A 20331-nucleotide genomic window follows, 5' to 3' on the forward strand; every position below is an offset into this window, starting at 1 on the left:
GAAATTCAGATAAAAATTTAAGAACAAAACAAGGCCATCACCGTAAACCACAATAATCTTCCATTTCCAACCCAAAAAAGAAAAGCGAAAACACAAGCACCAAATAAAAATAAATAACATCATCAGAGATTGAACGAGAGAACACGAACAATCGGAGAGAATTTGATCTTCTTCTACAACAATCCCTCTGTCTGTCCCTCTCTCTCTCTCTCTCTCTCTCTCTAAGGTTGAGAGAAATTCCCCCATCTCTATGAGATTTCCAATCCTTGACTTTAATTTTAGAGATCTTTTTCTGGAATTCTACAAATGATCAGACTCTGACAATTTTGGCAGCCTTGACCACGGGATTTTCCCTGGCGATGGCTTCGCGCCCGGCTGCCTTGTAGTCGTAGCTGCAGACATGGCGGTCGGTGTACCGGTGCTCCGAGCAGAAGAGCTCTCCACAGCGGCACCGGAAACCGGTCAACCCGACCTTCCTTCTGCACCCTGAGCACCGGTTCACCTCCGATCTCGGCCGATCCGACGAAGAAAACGCCGTTTTTAACTCCTTGATCGTCTCCGCCGATCGCGACGAGCTGGATCTATGAATCTTCTGTGGCAATTTGTTAGACAAAGACGAGGAAGACAACGTCGTAGCTATTGCTGTTGCAGCGGTGGTGGTGGTGGTGGTGGCGTTGAAGCACTTCTGGCACATGTTGTTGGTGGCTGGGTTTCCCGTGACGCCGCAGTTGTTGACGCAAAGAGGTATCGTTTCTGGAACCTTGAATTCCGTCTCTTCCTTGCCTGTTTTCTGAGCCATTTTTATTCTTTAAGCTGGGTTTTTTTTTATCAGGTTCTGGAATCCGAGAGGTTTCCGAGAGAGGAAGAGAAGAACGCTGGGAAAGGCTTGGTTTCGTCTGGTGGGCGAGAGAGAGAGAGAGATATGGGGGATTTGAAGGGATTGAGAGGTCGGTAATGGCGATGGAATATGGGCCTCATAGAGACGCGTATGAAGCAATTTTTTTGGGTTTGTCGAAATTACGGTAATGGCCTCGGCTGTTCCTCGGTTTCTTTTCTCTCTCTGTCGATTGGGTCTGACGTGTAAATCGTCAGTATTCAGTCAGGTGTGGACCTGCGTTTGACGTTTCCACCATCTCATATGAAATAAAATTATAAAACTATATTCTCAAATTTAGAACTCGTTTGTTTTTAAAGATGAGATGAGATGAGATGAGATAAAATGAAATGAGTTGAGATTAAAGTTAAAAAGTTGAATAAAATATTGTTAGAATATATTTTTTAATATTATTGTTGTTTTGAGATTTGAAAAAGTTGAATTGTTTATTTTCTTTTGTGTGAAGATTTGAGAAAGTTGTAATGATGAGGTGAGATGAGATGAGATGAGATGTTTTTGGAAAATAAACAAGGACTTAATTGCCCCTGTTATCCTCATTTCCACGCTTACTTTCCAAATTATTTTCTCTATATTTTATTCTATTGTTTTAGTCTCTTTTTTTTTTTTTTAAATTTTTAAATAAGTATTTAATTTCTTTATTATTATTATTATTATTATTATTATTATTAGTATTAGTATTGATGTTAGATTATTATTAATAATGTGGCCAAATATTGGCTTGTCACTTAGAATACTTTCTGGAGGGAAAAGTCCACATTCTCACGTCACAAAAATTTATGATAATTTAGTTGAGAAGGTGAAGGCCAGATTAGCTTAATAAGCAAGCGATATTGTATTGTATTGTATTGTATTGGTAGCAGAAGTCGGTGCTTGTTGATAATTGTGAGTTTTTTCATTATAATTCATCATCTATTTTAAAAAGAAGAAACAGCAGCGAAAATAGGAACTGTTGGATGCATCTTTCAAAAGAGATGTGATATTTTAGCAGTACGTTACTATTCATGAATAGAATAGTAATAGTTTATAATAAAAAAATATTTATATATCTATTAAAAAAATAAAAAAGGAAGAGTAGAATGATAATTTCACACAGATTATTGGTGACCGTGACAAAGGGCATTTTCTCACGTCCAGCTTTATAAAGCCGCCCTATCTGACCGCATCCCCGAGGTGAGGACCCCTCCACTTTTCGTTCTCAAGCAAGTCGCTTTCACTCGCCTTGACGAACACGTGTGCATGACACGCGTCCCCTGCCACCTCTTGAGCTCGTCATCACCATTCCTGCGCGTGAGAGATGGCTGGTCAATTAACGGAACCTTCTCCTAAAACTAGTGTGTTTCTACAGTCACCGAGGATAAGAATCCTCCCGACTGACATGGCAAGTCACGTAATTTTATATTAAAAAAAAAACAAAAAATCTGATTGAAAGAAATCCCCTCATTTTTCTTGTTGAGAATCCATACCTCTCCCTCTCCCACCGACGCACGCACACATATCCTCCCTCTCTCACCGTCCGCCACCGGCCTCCGGTTCGTGCGGCAGCAGAGCACCATTTCAGGCATCGTCTTCCGGCTCCCCTCCAGCCAGCCTCACTTCTCCCACGAATCCTAGCGGTAGATTTTCTAGACTTCCATATTTTCCTCTTACTCGAATGTTAGGGCTTTTGATCTTCAAATGTTGGGGTTTTTTATTCTGCTGTGATCTACGTTAGGGTTTTTTATGTTTATTTAATTCTTTCTTGTTCTACCTGCTGTGTTTGATCTACGTTAGGGTTTTGTTGCAGTTTGCAAAGTTCGGCTCTCTCTATCTGCCCTTCTCTCTCTCTCGTTGGTTCACGTAGTGGTAATGAAAAAGCTCGTGACAGTGCTGGGTTTCTTTTTGTTGTTGTTTGGTTATTTGAGTCCAGTCTGCTACTTTAGAACATTCCTAACAATGTATTGGTTCTATGTTCTCCTTGTCGAGATTTTCTTGCTTAAACCATTTACTTGGACAACATACATGAATTTCTTAATGGTAAATTTCAGAGTCCAAATTGTACAACATACATATTAACTTGATCATTAAATGAGTTCTGAACTAGATGTCAATTTTTAATCTAACGGGTCTCTTCATTCTTTATATTTCTTTTGAAAATATCAGAATTTTGTAAATACTTCTTTGATTGCACTTTGGACGACTAATATTTCCAAAAAATAAATTGTAACTTATCTGTTTCGTTAAATGCTAGGATATTGATGGTTATGTGTCTGTTTCTCTGTTGCAAACTGCCCTAAGCCAACAACTTAGATAACATGCTCATTTTTTTCTCCTTAATAAGTTGTTCCTCAATATATGCATTCACTTAATTGTGTATCCCTACATGTTCTGCAACTCAGAAGGCTTGAAGCTATTTCATTGATGCTGCCTGAGGTTTAATATGCCTACTCCATGTTTGTATCCTAAATTGTATCCAAGTTGAGATGCAGTATGTGTTTGATTTAGGTTGTTGCAGATTGTATCACATGATATATTAGAGCAAAGAAGCTTGGATATTTAATTATGACAGATTGCTCTAGACTCTTGTTCTCAGTTTAATCGGGTATGTCTGGAATGCACTAGTATTTTTTGATTGTTGAGTTCTAGCTCCGATTACGTGCTTTTTTGCTGTTCCTCTTGTTAGATCTTTGATGATTATCGCTCATGTTGTTCCTCTTGTTGTTCTGTTATGCAATTGTTTCTTTAACATCTCATCTAACAATCATTTTTTTTTATTTTTTTTAGATCTTGCTCCAATTACGTGCTCTTTTGCCGTTCCTCTTGTTTTATCTTTGATGATTATCGCTTATGCTGTTCCTCTAGTTGTTCTGTTATGCGATTGTTTCTTTAACATCTCATCTAACAATCATCTAACATCTTATGCTACGTGTATCTTTTGAAGTTGAGTTTTTAATCGGTTGATTCTATTTTCGTCATATGTTAGTATTTTCGAGTCATGCTAACAGAAAAACTTGCAAGAATGTCTAGCCTGTAAAATCAACCAATACCATACCTATTAGCAAACAAAGAAGACCAACCATTTTTACATTGTGTCAATATGTACTGCAAATATTTTTCACCCCCGACAATATTTTCAGAACTATCAACCCCAGCAATTACATTAACGAACTGACCCTTCAATATTTTTTATCAAGTAAAATAAAATTTTATGGACCCTGAAGACAGAGGCCTATAAAAATAAAGTTCTAAAAATAATCGTTTGTGCTCATCCAAGAAACGTTGGAACCATTGACCTTTCAAAACAGAAAGGCGTGGAAGAACGATTACCCAGTAATCAACACAAGCACAAGTCATGTAATATCTAGAGAAGTTATGAAAAATAATTTTATGAACTAAGTCATTGTACTTTAATGAGGTAATGAAAACCATAATATGCTGGCATAACTTACTTTATAATTTTTGTTTACTTGTTCTTGATAAGAAGATCAACAAGCTGGGATGGTTTCTTATCTGCTTACATTTCATGTACTGCAAAAAAAGTTGAGACGTCAACTTAAAAAAATCATGATTTCTTGGAGAGACACAGTAGCCAATAAAAAAAATTTACATGATTTTTGGTACAAGTATCAGATGTTCTTAGACATTTGGCCGAAAATGTTTCTTAATGTTCTCAATCTTAGAACATGACCGCACCACAAATCATCCATTTTAAAGTTTGGACCGACGTACAGAACGGGAGGGATGGAGGCGAGCAGCTGCAAGATCTGAAATTTTGGGAGAAAATGAGATGGAAGGGACGGGAGGGATTAGGCAGATCTCAATTGTTTTTGTTTTTTTGTTTTTTAAAGCCACGTGGCTATAGTCACGTCAGTCGGGATCTGCCCTCGGGACTTCCGTCGGTGGCTCTCGACCTTGTCATCTCGATTCCTGCGCGTGAGAGATGGCTGGTCAATTAATGAACCTCCTCCTAAAACTTTAATAAGGTAACGCCTACTTAATTTATATGTCGAATAAAAAATAATAAATAGTCACGATAAAAAAAAAATATAATGCGGTTTAAATGGTTTAAAATTAAATAAAAGTTGAAAATTAAATAAAATATTAGTAAAATATTTATTATTATTATTATTAAATTTTAAGAAATTAAATTATTTATTATATTTTTATATAAAAATTTTAAAAAATTATAATAATGCAATAAAATAAAATAAGAAAAAATATTTTCACTACTTAAACGGCCTAAAATCAAGTCGACGCTGCTGTTCATGTAATTTGGCGATAAGCACGAGTAGTTTAATTTTAATATAATTTACAGCAGCGATCCGATTAATGTGTCTATATATACACATACCATTGCACGACTTGAAAGCGTCTAAGGATGTTGATCTGGAAATCCAAGACAATGATCTGACGGTTGTGATTGGCCTACTCGCTACTCGCACGCGGCGGAGGAACACTTTTGTGTTGGATAGAAAATGGCCTTTCAGTGGTGGGTCTCACATCATGGTTGGCAACCACGTAGGTTTCGCTCTCATCAGATTGTAATGATTTTAATTTTTACCTAAGATCAAAAATGAAAATGAAAGTGACTAATGAGAGAGGTCTTCTGGAAGCAGACCCCAAAAAAAAAAAACTCAAGATTTGTTCGAATACTTGTTCGGGTCGGGTCATTGTTGAACTTAACAGTAATTGGAATTTTGAATTGATTATAGTTATATTAGGAAAGTATTAATCTACGTAAATATTATTTCATTTGTTCAAAAATGTCTATACACATCCAGTTAATCACGAATCATGGATACCTTCAATTATAGATTTCCATATTGTTTTATATGAGAAATCATGAGCATGGTCCGTCCTCTCACTCGATTAAAAAAATAATATTTTATTTTATTTTTATTTAAAATCATCTGATGTTGTTATCTAAATGGGCCTAAACCCCCGGAACAAGTGTTGGGTATTGGGTTCTATGGAGGATGGCCCTGAAAAGTTCAACGTTGCCTACAACCGATACTCGTGGGCTCCTAGACTGTTTTTGTTTTCCGGTTTAAATGATGGAAGAAGAAAAAAGAGAGCAGAAACCAAAAAGGCCTAAATAATATTTGTTTAATATTTTCATAATGGAGAAATTATGGATATTAGAGATTCACTTGAGTTGACGTGTATGTCTTTCCATTTTAGATTAACGAAAACAAAACCCATTCCATTGGCAGGCAACGAAGCACAAAGAAAGGCAAAACGTTAGGCATTAGCCGTAATTGTAAAGCCCAAACCGCAAACCAGAAACATTTCTCATTCCAAATAATTACAGCCTCTGGAAATCCTACCGCATTCATCCGCAAAAACTTCTCCCCGACGCCGATATTCGTAAAGAGTTTACCATTTACTACAAAACTCATAAATTTAACCCCCAAAAATCAAAACCTCCAATTTGGAAAATATTCCCGTGATATTCTTCGGAATCACCACTTTGCGTTTTCATCGAATTCTTTCATCTGTTTAAATCGTTTGCGTATGAGCAACACCTTATTTTGGCAAACTTTGCGGTTTATTTTCCGAGGAAAATCTCACCGTTCCACATATTTTGGCACCGCATCACTCTCTTTGAGCTCTTCGCTCAGTTTCAGAGTGGCTCATTCCTTTGCTGACATTCATAAACCCGAACTAGGGTTTTTTTTTGGGAGATAACTATAGAGGCGGTTAGGGTTTTGTTAATTAGGAAAAGTGATTACAGATGGGAACCGTCGATCCGGCCGATGATCGGACATTTAATGTTAATTTTACCAGCGATGGAGTGAAGAAGCTGAGGGAGGCAGTGAAGGAAAAGCTGATGGAATTCACAGATTTCAGCGACGACCATCTCGTGGTATGAGCTTGCTTCATTTCTTGTCTTTTTGGACTCTATGCGCGTCGAGAGACTTTGTATGTGCAATGGCTATCTATATATGCATTAAGTTTTGTGTTTTCAAGGATTGTTCAATTATGGTTGTTGATTTGTCTTGGGGCAAGGGTGTTGGGCGGTTGCTTTTGGGTTACACATGTTGTCCTTGCATGTTGTTCGATCGGGTTTGATTCATTTGGTTGCTGTTGATACCATGGACTGGCTTAAGTGAACTGTGACCCACTTTACTTTTCTAGATAATATTAGAATGCTGTGAAAGAGTCTAGAGCAGGTGATGGCTACGAAATGCGAGCTTTTAAACCTATGAGAGCTATAAAAGTTTCCATGTGTTATATTGGTTCTGGTTTTAGAAGATATGAACTCCGCGAGTATGAAATATGAAGAAGCGCTGAATGGTTGCATGCGTTTTTCTTCATGTTTAAGAGAGCTATAAACTGTTGCATGTATTTAACAGTTCCTGTCTTCTATTTTAGACAAACGGTTTAGTAGTTTAAACTATCAACTTACCTGTCAAGGTGCAGCCTAGTGGTTAAACGGCAGGCTTAGGATGAGGCCCTTGCCTTGGTGAGGTTCCATGTCATAAAAAAAACTTGAAACTGCCAACTCAGCCTGATTTTCCAATTTTTATTGTCAGGAATACGTGATTGTATTGGTAAAGAATGGCAAGCGCAAGGAAGAAGCAAGGAATGAGTTGCATGTGTTTTTGGACGATGACACTGATTCTTTCATATCTTGGTAAAATTTAGCCTCATTTAATGTGCAAACCTGATGCCAACTTTTTTGAACAACTTTGCTCTCTGTTATCCCTACTTGTAACGCCATTCATTTTTTGTTCATCTTTTATTTTAACAGGCTGTGGGATCATCTAGCTTCAAATTTAAATCTGTATCATCAACCTCAAGAGTCTTATATGGAGGAAGATCCGAAAACAAAACCCACATTAGGTGACCAAGGTGGAAAAAATGTTTCTCACCATTCAAATTCTGAACCAGAAAGAGAAAAGCCTAATGTGTTATCTAGAAGTCGGCACAATCGGGAATGGAAAGGACTTGTGAGGGATGCAGTTGAACCCCCTCCTCTTCGGAGCTCTGGTATTGAAAATTTCCATTTAGAGGAGAAGTCTTATCACAAACTCAGTCGTGCAAAGAGGTCTCCTTCTCCCCGACCTTCCATTCAGAGGAAAAGAAATCGACCTTATGAGCATGAGAATAAGAGGGTTTGTTTGTTTGTTTTTTTAATTTATTCCCTGAATGCAATTTTTTTTATCTGTAATTCCCTGCATGCAAAATGAATGTCTGTTTCTTTCGAATTCAGGTAAAATAAGTTCACTAGTCATGATTGTACAAACTGAAGTTAAGTAGAGTCTTGTCGCATTCTTTTGTATTACAAACCTAGCAATAACCTTGAGGCACTGTGGATTAGAGTTGTATTGGTTGGTCTACATCTTGTGCGAAAGTTGTCGACATTTCTATAAGGGACCGCAAGTTTGGATTGTCACCTTTTTCCTACCAGTGCCACTGTTAATGTACATATCCACTAATATTGCCAAAATTGGAAATCACATAGAAACTAACAACTATACTTTTTGGCGGCTGCCTTAGGAAGTCTGGGTGTCCTGGTGGATCAAACAGTTGGTTTCATTTTTCATTGGAACTGAAAAAGGATTTGGTGGTTTTTTATTTCATATATGTGTATATGTGCTGGTTCAAGCATGGTTTTTCTGATAAATGAAAAAAAGAGAATTTGCGCTAGAGAGATGTGACTTTCAGATTAATGTTTTTTATTTTTTCATGTTAATCTTCCATAACGTTGCTTTCCAACTTCCTGATCCACTAAAGAATATTTTGGCAGAGGGAGGCAGTTTCTCAAAGAAACATTGATGCCCCTAGGCGGCTACTTCAGTTTGCCGTTCGAGATGCAGTGGCAACTTTGAGTCCGTCTACTTTGACAAATGAACCCAAATTGAAGCGTCTTCGTTCAGTGGTTTCAACATCCACTGGTGATGTATCACTTGCCAGTCATCGTCGGCGGATTAAGTCTGTTGCCAGAGTACCAAATCCCATGGCTACTGTAATTAGAGCTGTTGCAGAAGCTGCAGAAGACGTAATAAAAGTTAAACCATCTGGAAGTGTCTTTGACCGACTTGGTCGTGGTATGGATACCTCAGAAGCCAGTGGCCAAGATGCAGAATTTAGAGAAGCTGATGTTGAGGATGGAGAGTATGGAGATTTTGATCAAATTCAGGAGCAAACAAGGTTGCGTTATCATCAAAGAAGCGACTACAGTGGACATTATGATGGTAACATGGATATGTTGGATGGTGAAACTGGTTTGGCATCTGATTCTACATCTGACAACGAGGGGTACAATGGTGTCAATGTTGTGGGCCATAACGTAATGGATGTTTCTCAGAGTGCTACATCTGCTGGAAAAATGGTTGACGAGTCACTGATAATGCAGTATAGTGTAGCTAAAAATACTGATGATGTCAAACCACGCAACAAGGATCAGGATCAACCTGTGGTGGCATCAAAAACTTCTCGTAGTAAGATAGTAAACATCTCTGTGAATGTAAATACTTGGAAGCCACCTCATTATCAGGAGCATAGGGAGATTGTGGATATTGATAATCAGAAATCTCTACATGAGAGTGATATGGGTTCTGGCAATACTGGTTTGCGACTGATGAAGGAGAATAGCAATCCTGTCACAGTTGGTAATGGAAATGTAAGATGTTCATGAATATTTATGTAATCATGCCTGCATTTGTATGCATAGAAATATAATACATATATTTGAAGTCAAATATGTATGTGTGGGGTTGTATTGCTTATGTCTTGATTATGTGTTTTTTTTTTTAATTATCTGTCGCTAGCATTGAACTTGCCCTTTTGATGATAAACAGGCAAATCCTGCTGCGGATGCTCAGAAAGAATCCCTGAAGACACCATCATCTGCTCCTGGTGAGTTGCAAACTCTCAAAATATATTTCACTAAGTGAAATATATTAAAGTAAAACCTGGATAATAATTTCTGTTATTTCCTTTCCTTTTATTTGGTGTATGTCAAGATTGTTAGCTGTTTTGCTTGTGTCTCTTCTGTCTGTTGTGATATAACGTTATACCTGTACTAAACTCATCTTTATAAACGTTATTTTATGTGGTATTCTGTAGGTTTACATGCTGCTGGCCGTCTCTTAGAGGATGCTGATTCTCGAACAATTTTTGTCAGCAATGTAATAACTCGTATATGTGTCCTTCTGGATATGGAAGCATGCCTCTGTTCCTGACACATCTTTTGTTCTTGACAGGTTCATTTTGCTGCTACCAAGGACAGTCTTTCTCGGCATTTTAATAAATTTGGGGATGTGCTAAAAGTGATTATAGTTACTGATGCAACAACAGGGCAGCCAAAAGGGTAAGATATTTCAGATTTTTTCCTTTCTGATTAATATGTCCTAGTCTTTCCTTCTATTCTTGGTAAAACATTTACTTATTAAAAGCATTTTGATAAGAGATGTTATTTGAGCAGGTCAGCTTATGTAGAGTTCATGAGAAAAGAGGCAGCAGACAATGCTCTATCTCTTGATGGAACCTCCTTCATGTCACGGATTCTCAAGGTATCACTTCCAGAAGCTGGATCTCAATTATAGAAGCTGTTTTCTTTAGTTTCTAGAAATGATAGTGTTCTTGCTTTTCTGCTGATGTGTTTGTGGCATGAGTGGATAATGAAATATATAGGTTGCCTAGATAGCTTAAGCTGCTTAGAAGTTCTAGCATATTATACAAGGGGCAGATCTAATGGATAATGAAGCTAACAAGTGCATCATGTGAGCCTAGTCGTGGCAGAATAGATGTGTGGTTATGACGGTTATGTTTTGAGAATTGAAGTATTGGACAATGATGTGAAATCCATGATGTTCTTGGTTGTGGCTTTGATATGTAGTTACTGAAGAAGCTCTGCCAATTGTTTTTCCTAATTGCAGGTTGTGAGGAGTACTGCTCATCAAGAAGCTGCCCCTATCATGACATGGCCTCGCATTGCCCGGGGCTCTCCATTTGCTGCTGCTAGGTTTGCCAGGGTTCCTTTTCCAAGAGGCATGGCTGGTGCATTCAGGGGTCGCCCTCCCATCAAACCCGGTGCCAGGAGCTTGCAATGGAAGCGGGATGCTCAGGCCACTCAACCTGAAAATGGTGCTCCTGTCTCTGGAAATTCTGTTCTGTCAACTGCACCCCGTAGTCTAACATATGTCAGAGCAGGGTCAAAGCCAGATGGGAATCCTGGTACAACCTAGCTGAGCCAATTCTTTTGCAAACTCTCCAGTACAATCCTCCTGTTATCAGAATATGATTCCTTCTCTACATGCACATTTTGAAGGCAGGGGAAGGTCTGAAGAAGAGTTGCAATTTTTCCCGGGCTGGAGAAGGTTTTATTTTTGTTTTTTCTTTTCTTCGTTTTTTTTTTTTTTGGGAGGTGGGGTTGCAAAATGGTTGTGGATCTGAGATGGGACGAAATCATTTTTCGTGGTTGAAATTTGTGCATAGGAATATCTTCACTTGTTTTGTATTTCCTATTATGATTTTGTTAATAAAATTAAAAAAAGAGAAGGAAAAACCAATGGACAATGCTGAGTGGCAGCCCCCCCTCGTGCATTTGAATATTTGTTTTTTTCATTTTCTTTCATATACCTTTTTAACATAAATTAAGAAAAGAAATACATAAATTCATTAATAGTCACTTCTTTTAACTGTTAAAAACAAAAAATTAAAATTTCTCGAATAGTAACTTTGAGGGAGTCAAGTATCATTTTTCATGACTGTCAAATGCTATGGTTCACGCCAAATCAGCCATTAATCAAATGATATGCTATGCATTGCAATATTTCTCTTCTCTTGGATAAAATACCTGTATGTAAATAATCTGTAAACATTTTTTTTTACAATTCAAGAGTATCCTCTTTATATTTTATCTTCATTTGTATATGTCCTTAATGATTTTTAATTAAATTGATAGCATCTATTTTATCTTCATTTGTATGTGTATATTGTAGTCTTCTACAACTTAAAAAAAATTGAAAAAAAAATATATATATAGAGCCGCAACCATGGCCAAGATTTGCAGTATTTTTTTTTTCTTAAAAGAAATCATTTTTATGTACATCTTCAAATTTTCCTTAAAGATTTGGACTATTGAATAAGTCATGCGCACAGTAAGACAAAACAAGAAAATGAACTGCGTTATAAAGTTTTTTTCAGTTTCAGTTTGAGCCACAAGTCCAGAATAATTATAAAAATCATGGCAAGGCATGGGAGTGGAAAACAACAATCAACCTTCCTGATATATGTCTCTCCCATCACAAGAACATATATCAATCAACTTTGATGTGGCTGTAAGACCACAAGGCAGCACCTCAGCAGCAGTTGGCATAGGACACAATGGCTCAGTTCACTTTGTAGTAACATCATATTCAACTAGCAGTAATCCACATCTTGGGGAAGCAAGGGCAGCGCTCATTGTTGTCCAAGAAGCATTATCAAGACAGCAAAATAGGATTGTTATAGCAGGATACTCACAAAAAGTCATGACAGCTCCATAACAAACGCAGCTGAACACTGATTGGATAAGAGAGGGCATCATCAAAGACAGTTTCTGCTACAAAGCTTGAGGACTGGACTGTAGTAAAATTACATCATTTTCAGAATTGATGCGTGCATTCCATTGCGCAAAGGGCAGCAACCAATAACTTGTTTGGTAGCATAGCCCTGAATAAAATCCCTCGATGTCTTCTAGAATTCCACAGTGAGAAAGATCCGCCTTCCGAAGTTCCTACTTTATATCCTACAGTTGGTTGTATTTTAATTTTCATATATCAACACTAGTTGTATTCAGTAATATAGATTGGTGCTGTTGTACAGTAGGCATGCAAAATTTATCTTTTTGCTGCAAATGAGTTCATTGACGCCTGAAGTGTTCGAACCTTGGTCTCTGGCACCAACTTCGCCAACACTACCAACACTTGAACGTAAATATAGCACCAACAGAGTCGAAGTTGTGGTGGAGGGATGTTGCAGTTATTTTGTCTCTATGAAGTAGTTTCGGCTTCCATTTTCTGTCTCTATTCTCATGATGGGTTCCAGAAGTTCTCGGGGGTTTGAAATAATTTTGGTGTCGGCCATGATTTCTCTTCGCGATCTGCAGAGTCAGAGTCAAAATCTGCAATCTGCCTTGCTCTTCCATCTTCTTAAAGCATTGGCTTCAGTGATTTCCGCAACATGAATGCCAACGAGAACGGAAATAAATGCCACCGCTCTGAATTGAAATCTCAGCAATAGGTGAGGACTTGGTAATGTAAGAAATCCAAGCTCCAAGGCCAAGGTGAAACATACCCAGAAGAGCCGCCGCTTTACTCGAACTGTCGATTGTCTTCATCATACCTTCTAGAACTTCTCTGGTTTCATTGGCCAAAGCCGAGAGGTCCTACTCCACGGTTGGTCCCTCAATTTCTTGATGTTTGAAATCAGGGTTTTGGCTAGGGTATTGACTAGGGTTTTGGGGTTTCTCGAATTCTGAGGATGAATAAAATCTGGGTTTTCCTCCATAAAACCAGTCAAGGCCAAAACTTCGGCATTTGGTACCGATGGGGTTTTGGCCAGACAGCTCGGCGCTTAAACTCGGGGGTGGTTTTCCTAGGGGTTAGGGATAAACTATTTATGGACTTTTTATCCGTTGAGAACTGGTACTAGAGATTGAGCATAATCTAACAGAAGCAAGAAGGAAACTTTGGGGTTTTGGGTATCGTGTGTCCTGAACTTCAGTAATAGTGATTGGGTTTGTGGAAGCTGAAGTTGTGGAATTGAAGAGAATGGAATCCAGGTTTGAGAGTGTTTTTTATGGGAGCTGCAAAGGAGTAGAATTGAAGGGTTGAGGGGTGAGGTATGAGACTGAGAAGGGCTCACTCTTGGGGTTTCGAAGAATAGGGGAGATTGTTAAGAGGTGGCTTGAATTCAGATGGAACAGTGCAATGTCGTATGTTCGCTTGAGCGGAAGTTCACTCAGCTCAAGCGAATTCAGACAGAGAGCCTCGCTCGACATTCGCTCGATACTCAGCTCGAGCGAATTCAGACAGAAAGTTTTGCTCAAGCATCGTTCGACATTCAGCTCAAGCGATATGAAGACAAAGAGCTTCGCTCGACATTGGCTCGACATTCAGTTTGAGTGATATTCAGTCCGAGAGTTTCGCTCGACATCGCTCGTCTGTTGGCTTGAGCGAAGTGTACAAAACCTACGCTCGCTCGAGTGTTTGCTCGAGCCAATGTTCACAAAAGTGAACATTCACTGTTTCTATAAATACCAAACGACGCCTCCTTTGATTTTAGACTCCAGAAATCTTATTTTGTCTTGTTTTTTAGTGATTTCTTGAGATAGAAGTTAGAGAGTTTGAGAGATAACTTCTTTATGAAGTTTTGTATTATTCTTCTGTACTCCATCTTTGTTGATAGTGAAATCTCCGATACCGACCCCACCAGTGGACGTAGGCTCACTTTGAACCGAACCACTTAAATCTTGGTATTGTTTCTATGTGATTGTTAGCAATTTCTTTTGCTTTTTCCGCTACTATATTTTGAGTTAGTCTTAGATATACAGTTATTCCCAACTGAGATAATGAAGGAGGTGAAGGATGATCGCAATATATGACAGGGTTTTGGAAGTTTCGAGTTGAGCCTGCGTAAGATCATGGCGGCCATTTGTGTTGGGAACGCCGTACGCGTCTTTTGAGAGAGGAGAAGAAAGACAGACGGGCTCGGAACGAGTTAGTAAAATCGACCTATGATACAAAATGACTAGTAGCACAGAACCTTTTATTTTGGTAGCACGAATGTAATACACAAACAAGCCATTAGCAAATGGTTCAGACTTGTGCAAATCTACCACCGATACTGTTCTTTAGAATGATGAATCAAATGCGCGCAACATATAGGGATCTACTTGTCCTCCTACAATGGGCAAATAAAATGGATCCTCAAAGATAAATTACAGATATGATTCATTTATACACAACACATGATATAGAGTGCTGGATTTGAATATTGCCGTAGCAAGCACCTACAACACAAACAGATTGACACCAACAGCATATTAATATCCGATCCACAAACGAATCCGAGGAAGAAAAAGGTCATGATCCGGCAGCCATGGCCGGCATCAGATATATCCGATCCTCATGATAAGTATAATAGACTCTCTCAACTCATTGCAATGAACCAGAGGGCAGCAAGGAAAACTTCATGGAGATTGGAGACCATTTGCGGTTAAAATTAAGAAAAAACGAAGTAATTTGGTATTGGGATGCAGTACTGAAGAGGACTTCATATGCAAGTGACCTTCTTCATCTCTATTAATGTGGCTGCAGCCAGTAGTAGATTAACGACAAGACACTTGAAACAATAAGAATTTGTATCAAGGAATAATGGCGTGTCACTTCATGATCTTAAGAAAGAATTGGAAAAATGTAGGAAAACGTGAAGAATATGGAAATTGAAAGCTAACATGAGATTCCTCTTCGATCACAAACACTGGATATATGTTGTCACATAGTTCTTGAAAGAGAAAAAGTTCTACTGATAGGATTTCTTTAAGTCTTCTCCGGTGATCAAAGTTCAAATATCAATAACTGATCAGATAAAAAAAAAAAAAAGGGTGTGCTCAAATCTGTCGCATATTTATTTGATTTCGTTACATCACAGTCGCCATCTGATAATTGGAAGACTCGATCTTGATACTAATAGCTTTCTTCTTTCTTTTATATTCCTTAATTTACAACTGATTTTGCCATTCATATTGTCTTATTAAACTATCAGTTTCATTATATATGTCAACTTATTTGTTTATGCCTGAAAAAATATATATATTTTTACTAAATTGAAATGAAAAAAGAATAAAAAATCAAGCACAGTTTGAAACAAAATATATAACCTAATAAGATGCACCAAAATGCTCTTTTATTTCCGTCGTACCATACGGTTCACATAGGACATGAAAAGACAGGTACAAGAATTCTAGGAAGAAAACAGGTAGAAGTAAATCCAATTAGAACAGAGCAATTAACAAAGGATAAATCTGAATATTGTAAGTTGAAGCAGCTCCCCACTCTCTTGAATGTCTTGGTAAATCTATTGCAAGTAGTAAGCCAAGAGAGACACCAGAGAAGCACCAACCATAGAACCAACAACAGGGAAGCCAGCTGAAGCTCCACTGCTCGGCCCCGGTGCGGGAGCTGGGGAGTACTGCTCGTGACCTTCATCTGCCAACACTGCACTCATTGAGGCGGCAGCGACGAGGACTGCACAGGCAATCTTCTTCATCTCCATTGCAGTAGGTGAGCGTGATGTATCGGCAAGAATCTCACAAACAAGAGAGTTTTTGACCGATAACGCCAATGGAATTTGCAGCCTGTCGATTGAGTTTGGGGTCGGGAGGCATTTATAGGACAGCTTTGAGCTTTTTTTTTATTTATTTTTATTTGGGAATACAGGTCAGATTGTTTCTTTTATTTTTTTTAATCTTCTTCCTATTTTTAACATTTCGTATTGGTAGGACTCATTAATTTACGCGGTTTAATTGGTAAACGATTATTTGTGGGAAAATGGGGATTTGAGATTCTTGGTTTAAACGTGTTTTGTGGGAAAATTTGAAGGAGCAAAATCGGGTTGGGAATTAATTAAAGGGTGACAAACAATTAGTATTGACGCAACTGTTGGACAGCCTCAATTTCGTTTCAGCATTATCAACACTTTGAACTGGTTCATGTATTTAGTTTGTGATCTATAACATGCAGGCTGCCTTCATTTTAATAGACTTAAATATTTATTTATTTTTTTTTTTTTGATACGTGGAATTCGATCTTGGTTCTCTCTCCCTCAGCTCCATCCACAATCCTCTAATTAAAAATAAATAAATAAATAAATAAATAAAATATTTATCCTTGACATACCATATGACTTTAATTTCTTCCCTCATGATCATAGGATATGTCATGTCAGAGTCCCCAGCCACATATCCTAATCCCCATATTAAAAAAGAAAAGAAAAAAAAAAGCTTTGTAAACTAAATATATATTTTGAATAGTTATGGATAGTAGATTGAAAGAAAATCAGTCACAGCCAATACTAATCATCAGCATATGATCTACTAGTTTATTTTTTATTCTTTCATCATAATAGGTTGTACATGCATTTGAATGGGTTAAGTCCTGATAATTCAAATGATCAAGGCGCGGTCAAGTACTCGTTGGTGATGATCAAATTAATACAAAGGATGACAAGCTTAATTGCTTGGTATCTGATCAATAATATATATATATATATATATATTTGTAATATTGAAAGGAATGATCAGAAATAGTCTCCACGTACGGGGTTATCTTCTGATGAAACATCCCCTGGCATCCATGCATCCTAGCTCTTCCCTATACAACTTTCAAAGCACATAGGATGAAATAATAGAAGACCTTATGCTACAAAACTAGGCCGCCAACTCGATCACAAAACTATCTTAAACAGTACTGCATGCCAAGTACCACATGATTTCTTTTTGATCAAGCCCAGCAGATCATTATCAACCAAGAGTACTACAAACTTTTGTGTAAGAACTACGTAATAATAATACTAAAGATCAAGAGATAAACGTGAGGTGTACCTAAGCAGTATTAAATATAAATATAAATATATATAAGAAAGCAGTCGATCGAGGGCATGGGTTTACTTGGACGCAAAGAAGAAGCTGAGCATAACTGCTGTCTTCACCAACAGCAGAAGAAACGCGCCCACATTGTTCACTCCTCGCCAACCAAACCTACCATAGACCATTCGTTTCCTTGATTTCCCACGTTAAAACTCTCTCTCTTTCTACGTGGCCAGTTCCACTTGCCACCTGTCCACGTTTTCCTTGGGACCCACACGGCTTCCCCACCGTCATAAACCTATTATATATGAAAAATGATAAATGTAGGTGAGTTGGTGCAGGAAGTTGCGCAAGCGTAAAATGATACGGTGTGTTTCATTGTAGATGTGGTAGGCGTGCACAACTTCCTGCGCCAACTCTCCTGCCCGTAGCAATACTGATTATATATACGGTGACATCCAGCGCCACCATATATTGTATCCTGATCAACTCACGAAGTCGGAAGGACTCCCTGATCAATCTCATTCATTAGTCGAGTCTTTTGAGTCTTTTTAATTTACTCTGGTCTGCTTTTGGTAGCAATGGCGCAAAGATTCAGCACGTTGGCCTTGGCTACTCTCTTTGCGGTGTTGGCGATGTTCTCTACCTTTGCTCCATGCAGCGTCTTGGCTCAAGAGTTTGCGCCCGCACCAGCACCATCATTGGAGAAAGGAGCTGCTTCTTACTCTGCTCCTCTCTCTGGGGCTGTCCTTTCGGCTTCTCTGTTTCTGTCCGTACTTGCTCTTTTGAAGCGCTAAAAGAACTATATATATATATATATATATATATATCGATTCGGGGATTCGGTTTATTGGATTCTTAATTTGTGGCTGTAGAGGGATGGATTGGATGGGCTGTGAGGGTATTTCATATCTTATTTATTTGATGTAGGCTATATTATATAGAGATGAGACGAGAGAAACAAATAAAAGAGATGATGACACATATGAATGATCATATATATGGTTATTGTAATCATGTATACGTATGGTTTTCTTTGATATTATATCATACATTATATATTTTTTCATTGAATATATTATTTACATACAGTTTGATTTGATTTAATTTGGATTCGTATTATGGCTACCAATTGGGTGGTTTTCTTTTTTAAACACTGATAAATTGGTTTATTTTTACAAAATAGCCAACATGATTATTCAAACTTGATTAATTATTCAGTGATCATAAATGGCTAGCATGCCACTAAGATTAATTTGGCATGCATGTCATATATATATATATATATATATGCATCTAATTAACATAGATATATAGATATTCATTTTAAAATATGTGTGATAAAATATCAGATCAGCCTAACAAAACTAAATACAAGATAAAAATAGAAAAATAAAACAGTTTCTTCCTCTGATCTCTTTCAGAAGTCTTGAGCAATCAAAAGTGGACCTGATTTATAAAATTTTTTTCATCAGTCACTATTCACCATCCCACATCCAACATTTTATAAAAAATATTCTCACATCCAATGAAAAATATACGTATATTCTATAAAAAAATTATACATGTGAAGTGTGTAACGTGAACAGTTTGTGATTAATAACAAAAGTCATTATAGGCTCAAACCTAGGGGTGGCAATATGTGACACGACCAGTTAACCCAACACGAACACGACACGATAAAAGCGGGTTAGGGTTTAGCCTTAACGGGTTCGGGTCAAAACGGGTTGACCCGTTAAGACACGATTGCTTAACGGGTCACTAACGGGTCAACCCGTTATGACCCGTTATAACCCGTTATGACCCGTTAAGAAAATTAAATTTACCTTTATACCCTTAGACCTAAAGGGTAGGGAGGACGCTCCACTTCCTTCTTCAAGTTCTAAATTTGTTTACATCTGTGTTTTTAATTTTTTATTATATTTGAGATTGTAATATTAATATATATATATATTGTATGTTTTGTCTATTACATTTGGGATGTAATTTTAATAATGAATATTATTACAAATTGTGTGGATCATATTTGTTTGGATTGTAATTTTAGACTTGTAGTTAGTTTTTTATTTTTTATAGATATTATTTATATTTAAATATTTATATAAAATCAATTAAGTCAAACGGGTCGTCTCGTGTCGTATCGTGTATGTCCAACCCATTAACGTAAACGGGTTAAAACGGAACGGGTCGTGTCGTGTTATGTCGTGTCAATTTATTTCTTATTCATTAACGGATCGTGTCGTGTTAACCCGTTATCTTATCGTGTCGTGTTCGGGTTTGAAATTTTGACACGAAATCCTTAACGGGTCGTGTTCGTGTTGACCCGTTAAGTGTAATGTACATACCTTGACACGACACGAACACGACCCGTTAACACGATTTGACACCCCTACTCAAACCTCCCTTCACCCGCCTTCGGAAGAGAATTTGTTTTGAGGAATAAATGAAATTGAGTGCCATCTAATTTCAAGAAGAATAAATACAGACTTTATGTTGGAATTATTGTACCTTACAAAGATTTGTCTCACATGTTTTGAATTATTATAATTATTATTTATATTATCCTTTTGTGTATAGCTTGATAAATGAGGAGAATATAAATTCATGATTATCTGATCCAATATTTAAAGTCCGCCAGCCCCACATTTCCAACTACCAGTAAAACAACTTCATCTGCTTCCATTCTAACTTCTCTAACTTCATTAAATTTCCACAACTTCCAGTACTGTCTTTCAGAACCTTCTCTCTCTGTCCATCTCTCAAAATTTCTGATATTGTACCACTTTCAAAGATCCATTGTGTATTTCCTTGGCTTTCCTCTCTCTCTCTCTCTCTCTCTCTCGTTCAGACTAGTAACGCACATCTGATGGTGCCTTAT

The 20331-nt window shown here is 37.6% G+C and overlaps 3 protein-coding genes and 1 long non-coding RNA gene across 4 annotated transcripts; 2 read left to right on the top strand and 2 right to left on the bottom strand.

Moving 5' to 3' along the window:
- Positions 1-37: 37 nt before the first annotated feature.
- LOC109001526 (zinc finger A20 and AN1 domain-containing stress-associated protein 5-like) lies at positions 38-978 on the bottom strand. The gene has a single exon (XM_018978855.2). The coding sequence runs from the start codon at positions 797-799 to the stop codon at positions 311-313; it is 489 nt and encodes a 162-aa protein (XP_018834400.1). The 5' UTR covers positions 800-978; the 3' UTR covers positions 38-310.
- Positions 979-2262: 1284 nt separating this feature from the next.
- Positions 2263-3856, top strand: LOC109001530. The gene is made up of 2 exons (XR_004798244.1): positions 2263-3473; positions 3656-3856. It is a non-coding gene; the product is annotated as an uncharacterized LOC109001530 (long non-coding RNA).
- A 2229-nt stretch (positions 3857-6085) lies between these two features.
- Positions 6086-11387, top strand: LOC109001525. The gene is made up of 9 exons (XM_018978854.2): positions 6086-6737; positions 7408-7508; positions 7626-7989; positions 8625-9500; positions 9679-9736; positions 9947-10008; positions 10084-10190; positions 10305-10392; positions 10759-11387. The coding sequence occupies exons 1-9, from the start codon at positions 6606-6608 to the stop codon at positions 11065-11067; spliced, it is 2097 nt and encodes a 698-aa protein (XP_018834399.1). The 5' UTR covers positions 6086-6605; the 3' UTR covers positions 11068-11387.
- Positions 11388-15742: 4355 nt separating this feature from the next.
- LOC109001534 (arabinogalactan protein 23-like) lies at positions 15743-16235 on the bottom strand. The gene has a single exon (XM_018978868.2). The coding sequence runs from the start codon at positions 16139-16141 to the stop codon at positions 15944-15946; it is 198 nt and encodes a 65-aa protein (XP_018834413.1). The 5' UTR covers positions 16142-16235; the 3' UTR covers positions 15743-15943.
- Between the last annotated feature and the right edge of the window lie 4096 nt (positions 16236-20331).

The sequence above is a fragment of the Juglans regia genome, chromosome 14 (genome assembly GCF_001411555.2).
Source record: "Juglans regia cultivar Chandler chromosome 14, Walnut 2.0, whole genome shotgun sequence".
NCBI lineage: Eukaryota > Viridiplantae > Streptophyta > Magnoliopsida > Fagales > Juglandaceae > Juglans > Juglans regia.

Bases quoted from the DNA above. Each gene is read 5' to 3' on its own strand.
- LOC109001526 (XM_018978855.2), bottom strand. From the start codon at position 799: ATGGCTCAGAAAACAGGCAAGGAAGAGACGGAATTCAAGGTTCCAGAA.
- LOC109001525 (XM_018978854.2), top strand. From the start codon at position 6,606: ATGGGAACCGTCGATCCGGCCGATGATCGGACATTTAATGTTAATTTT. The intron at 7,509-7,625 runs GTAAAATTTAGC...TTATTTTAACAG, and splicing joins ACTGATTCTTTCATATCTTG to GCTGTGGGATCATCTAGCTT. The intron at 9,737-9,946 runs GTGAGTTGCAAA...GGTATTCTGTAG, and splicing joins GACACCATCATCTGCTCCTG to GTTTACATGCTGCTGGCCGT.
- LOC109001534 (XM_018978868.2), bottom strand. From the start codon at position 16,141: ATGGAGATGAAGAAGATTGCCTGTGCAGTCCTCGTCGCTGCCGCCTCA.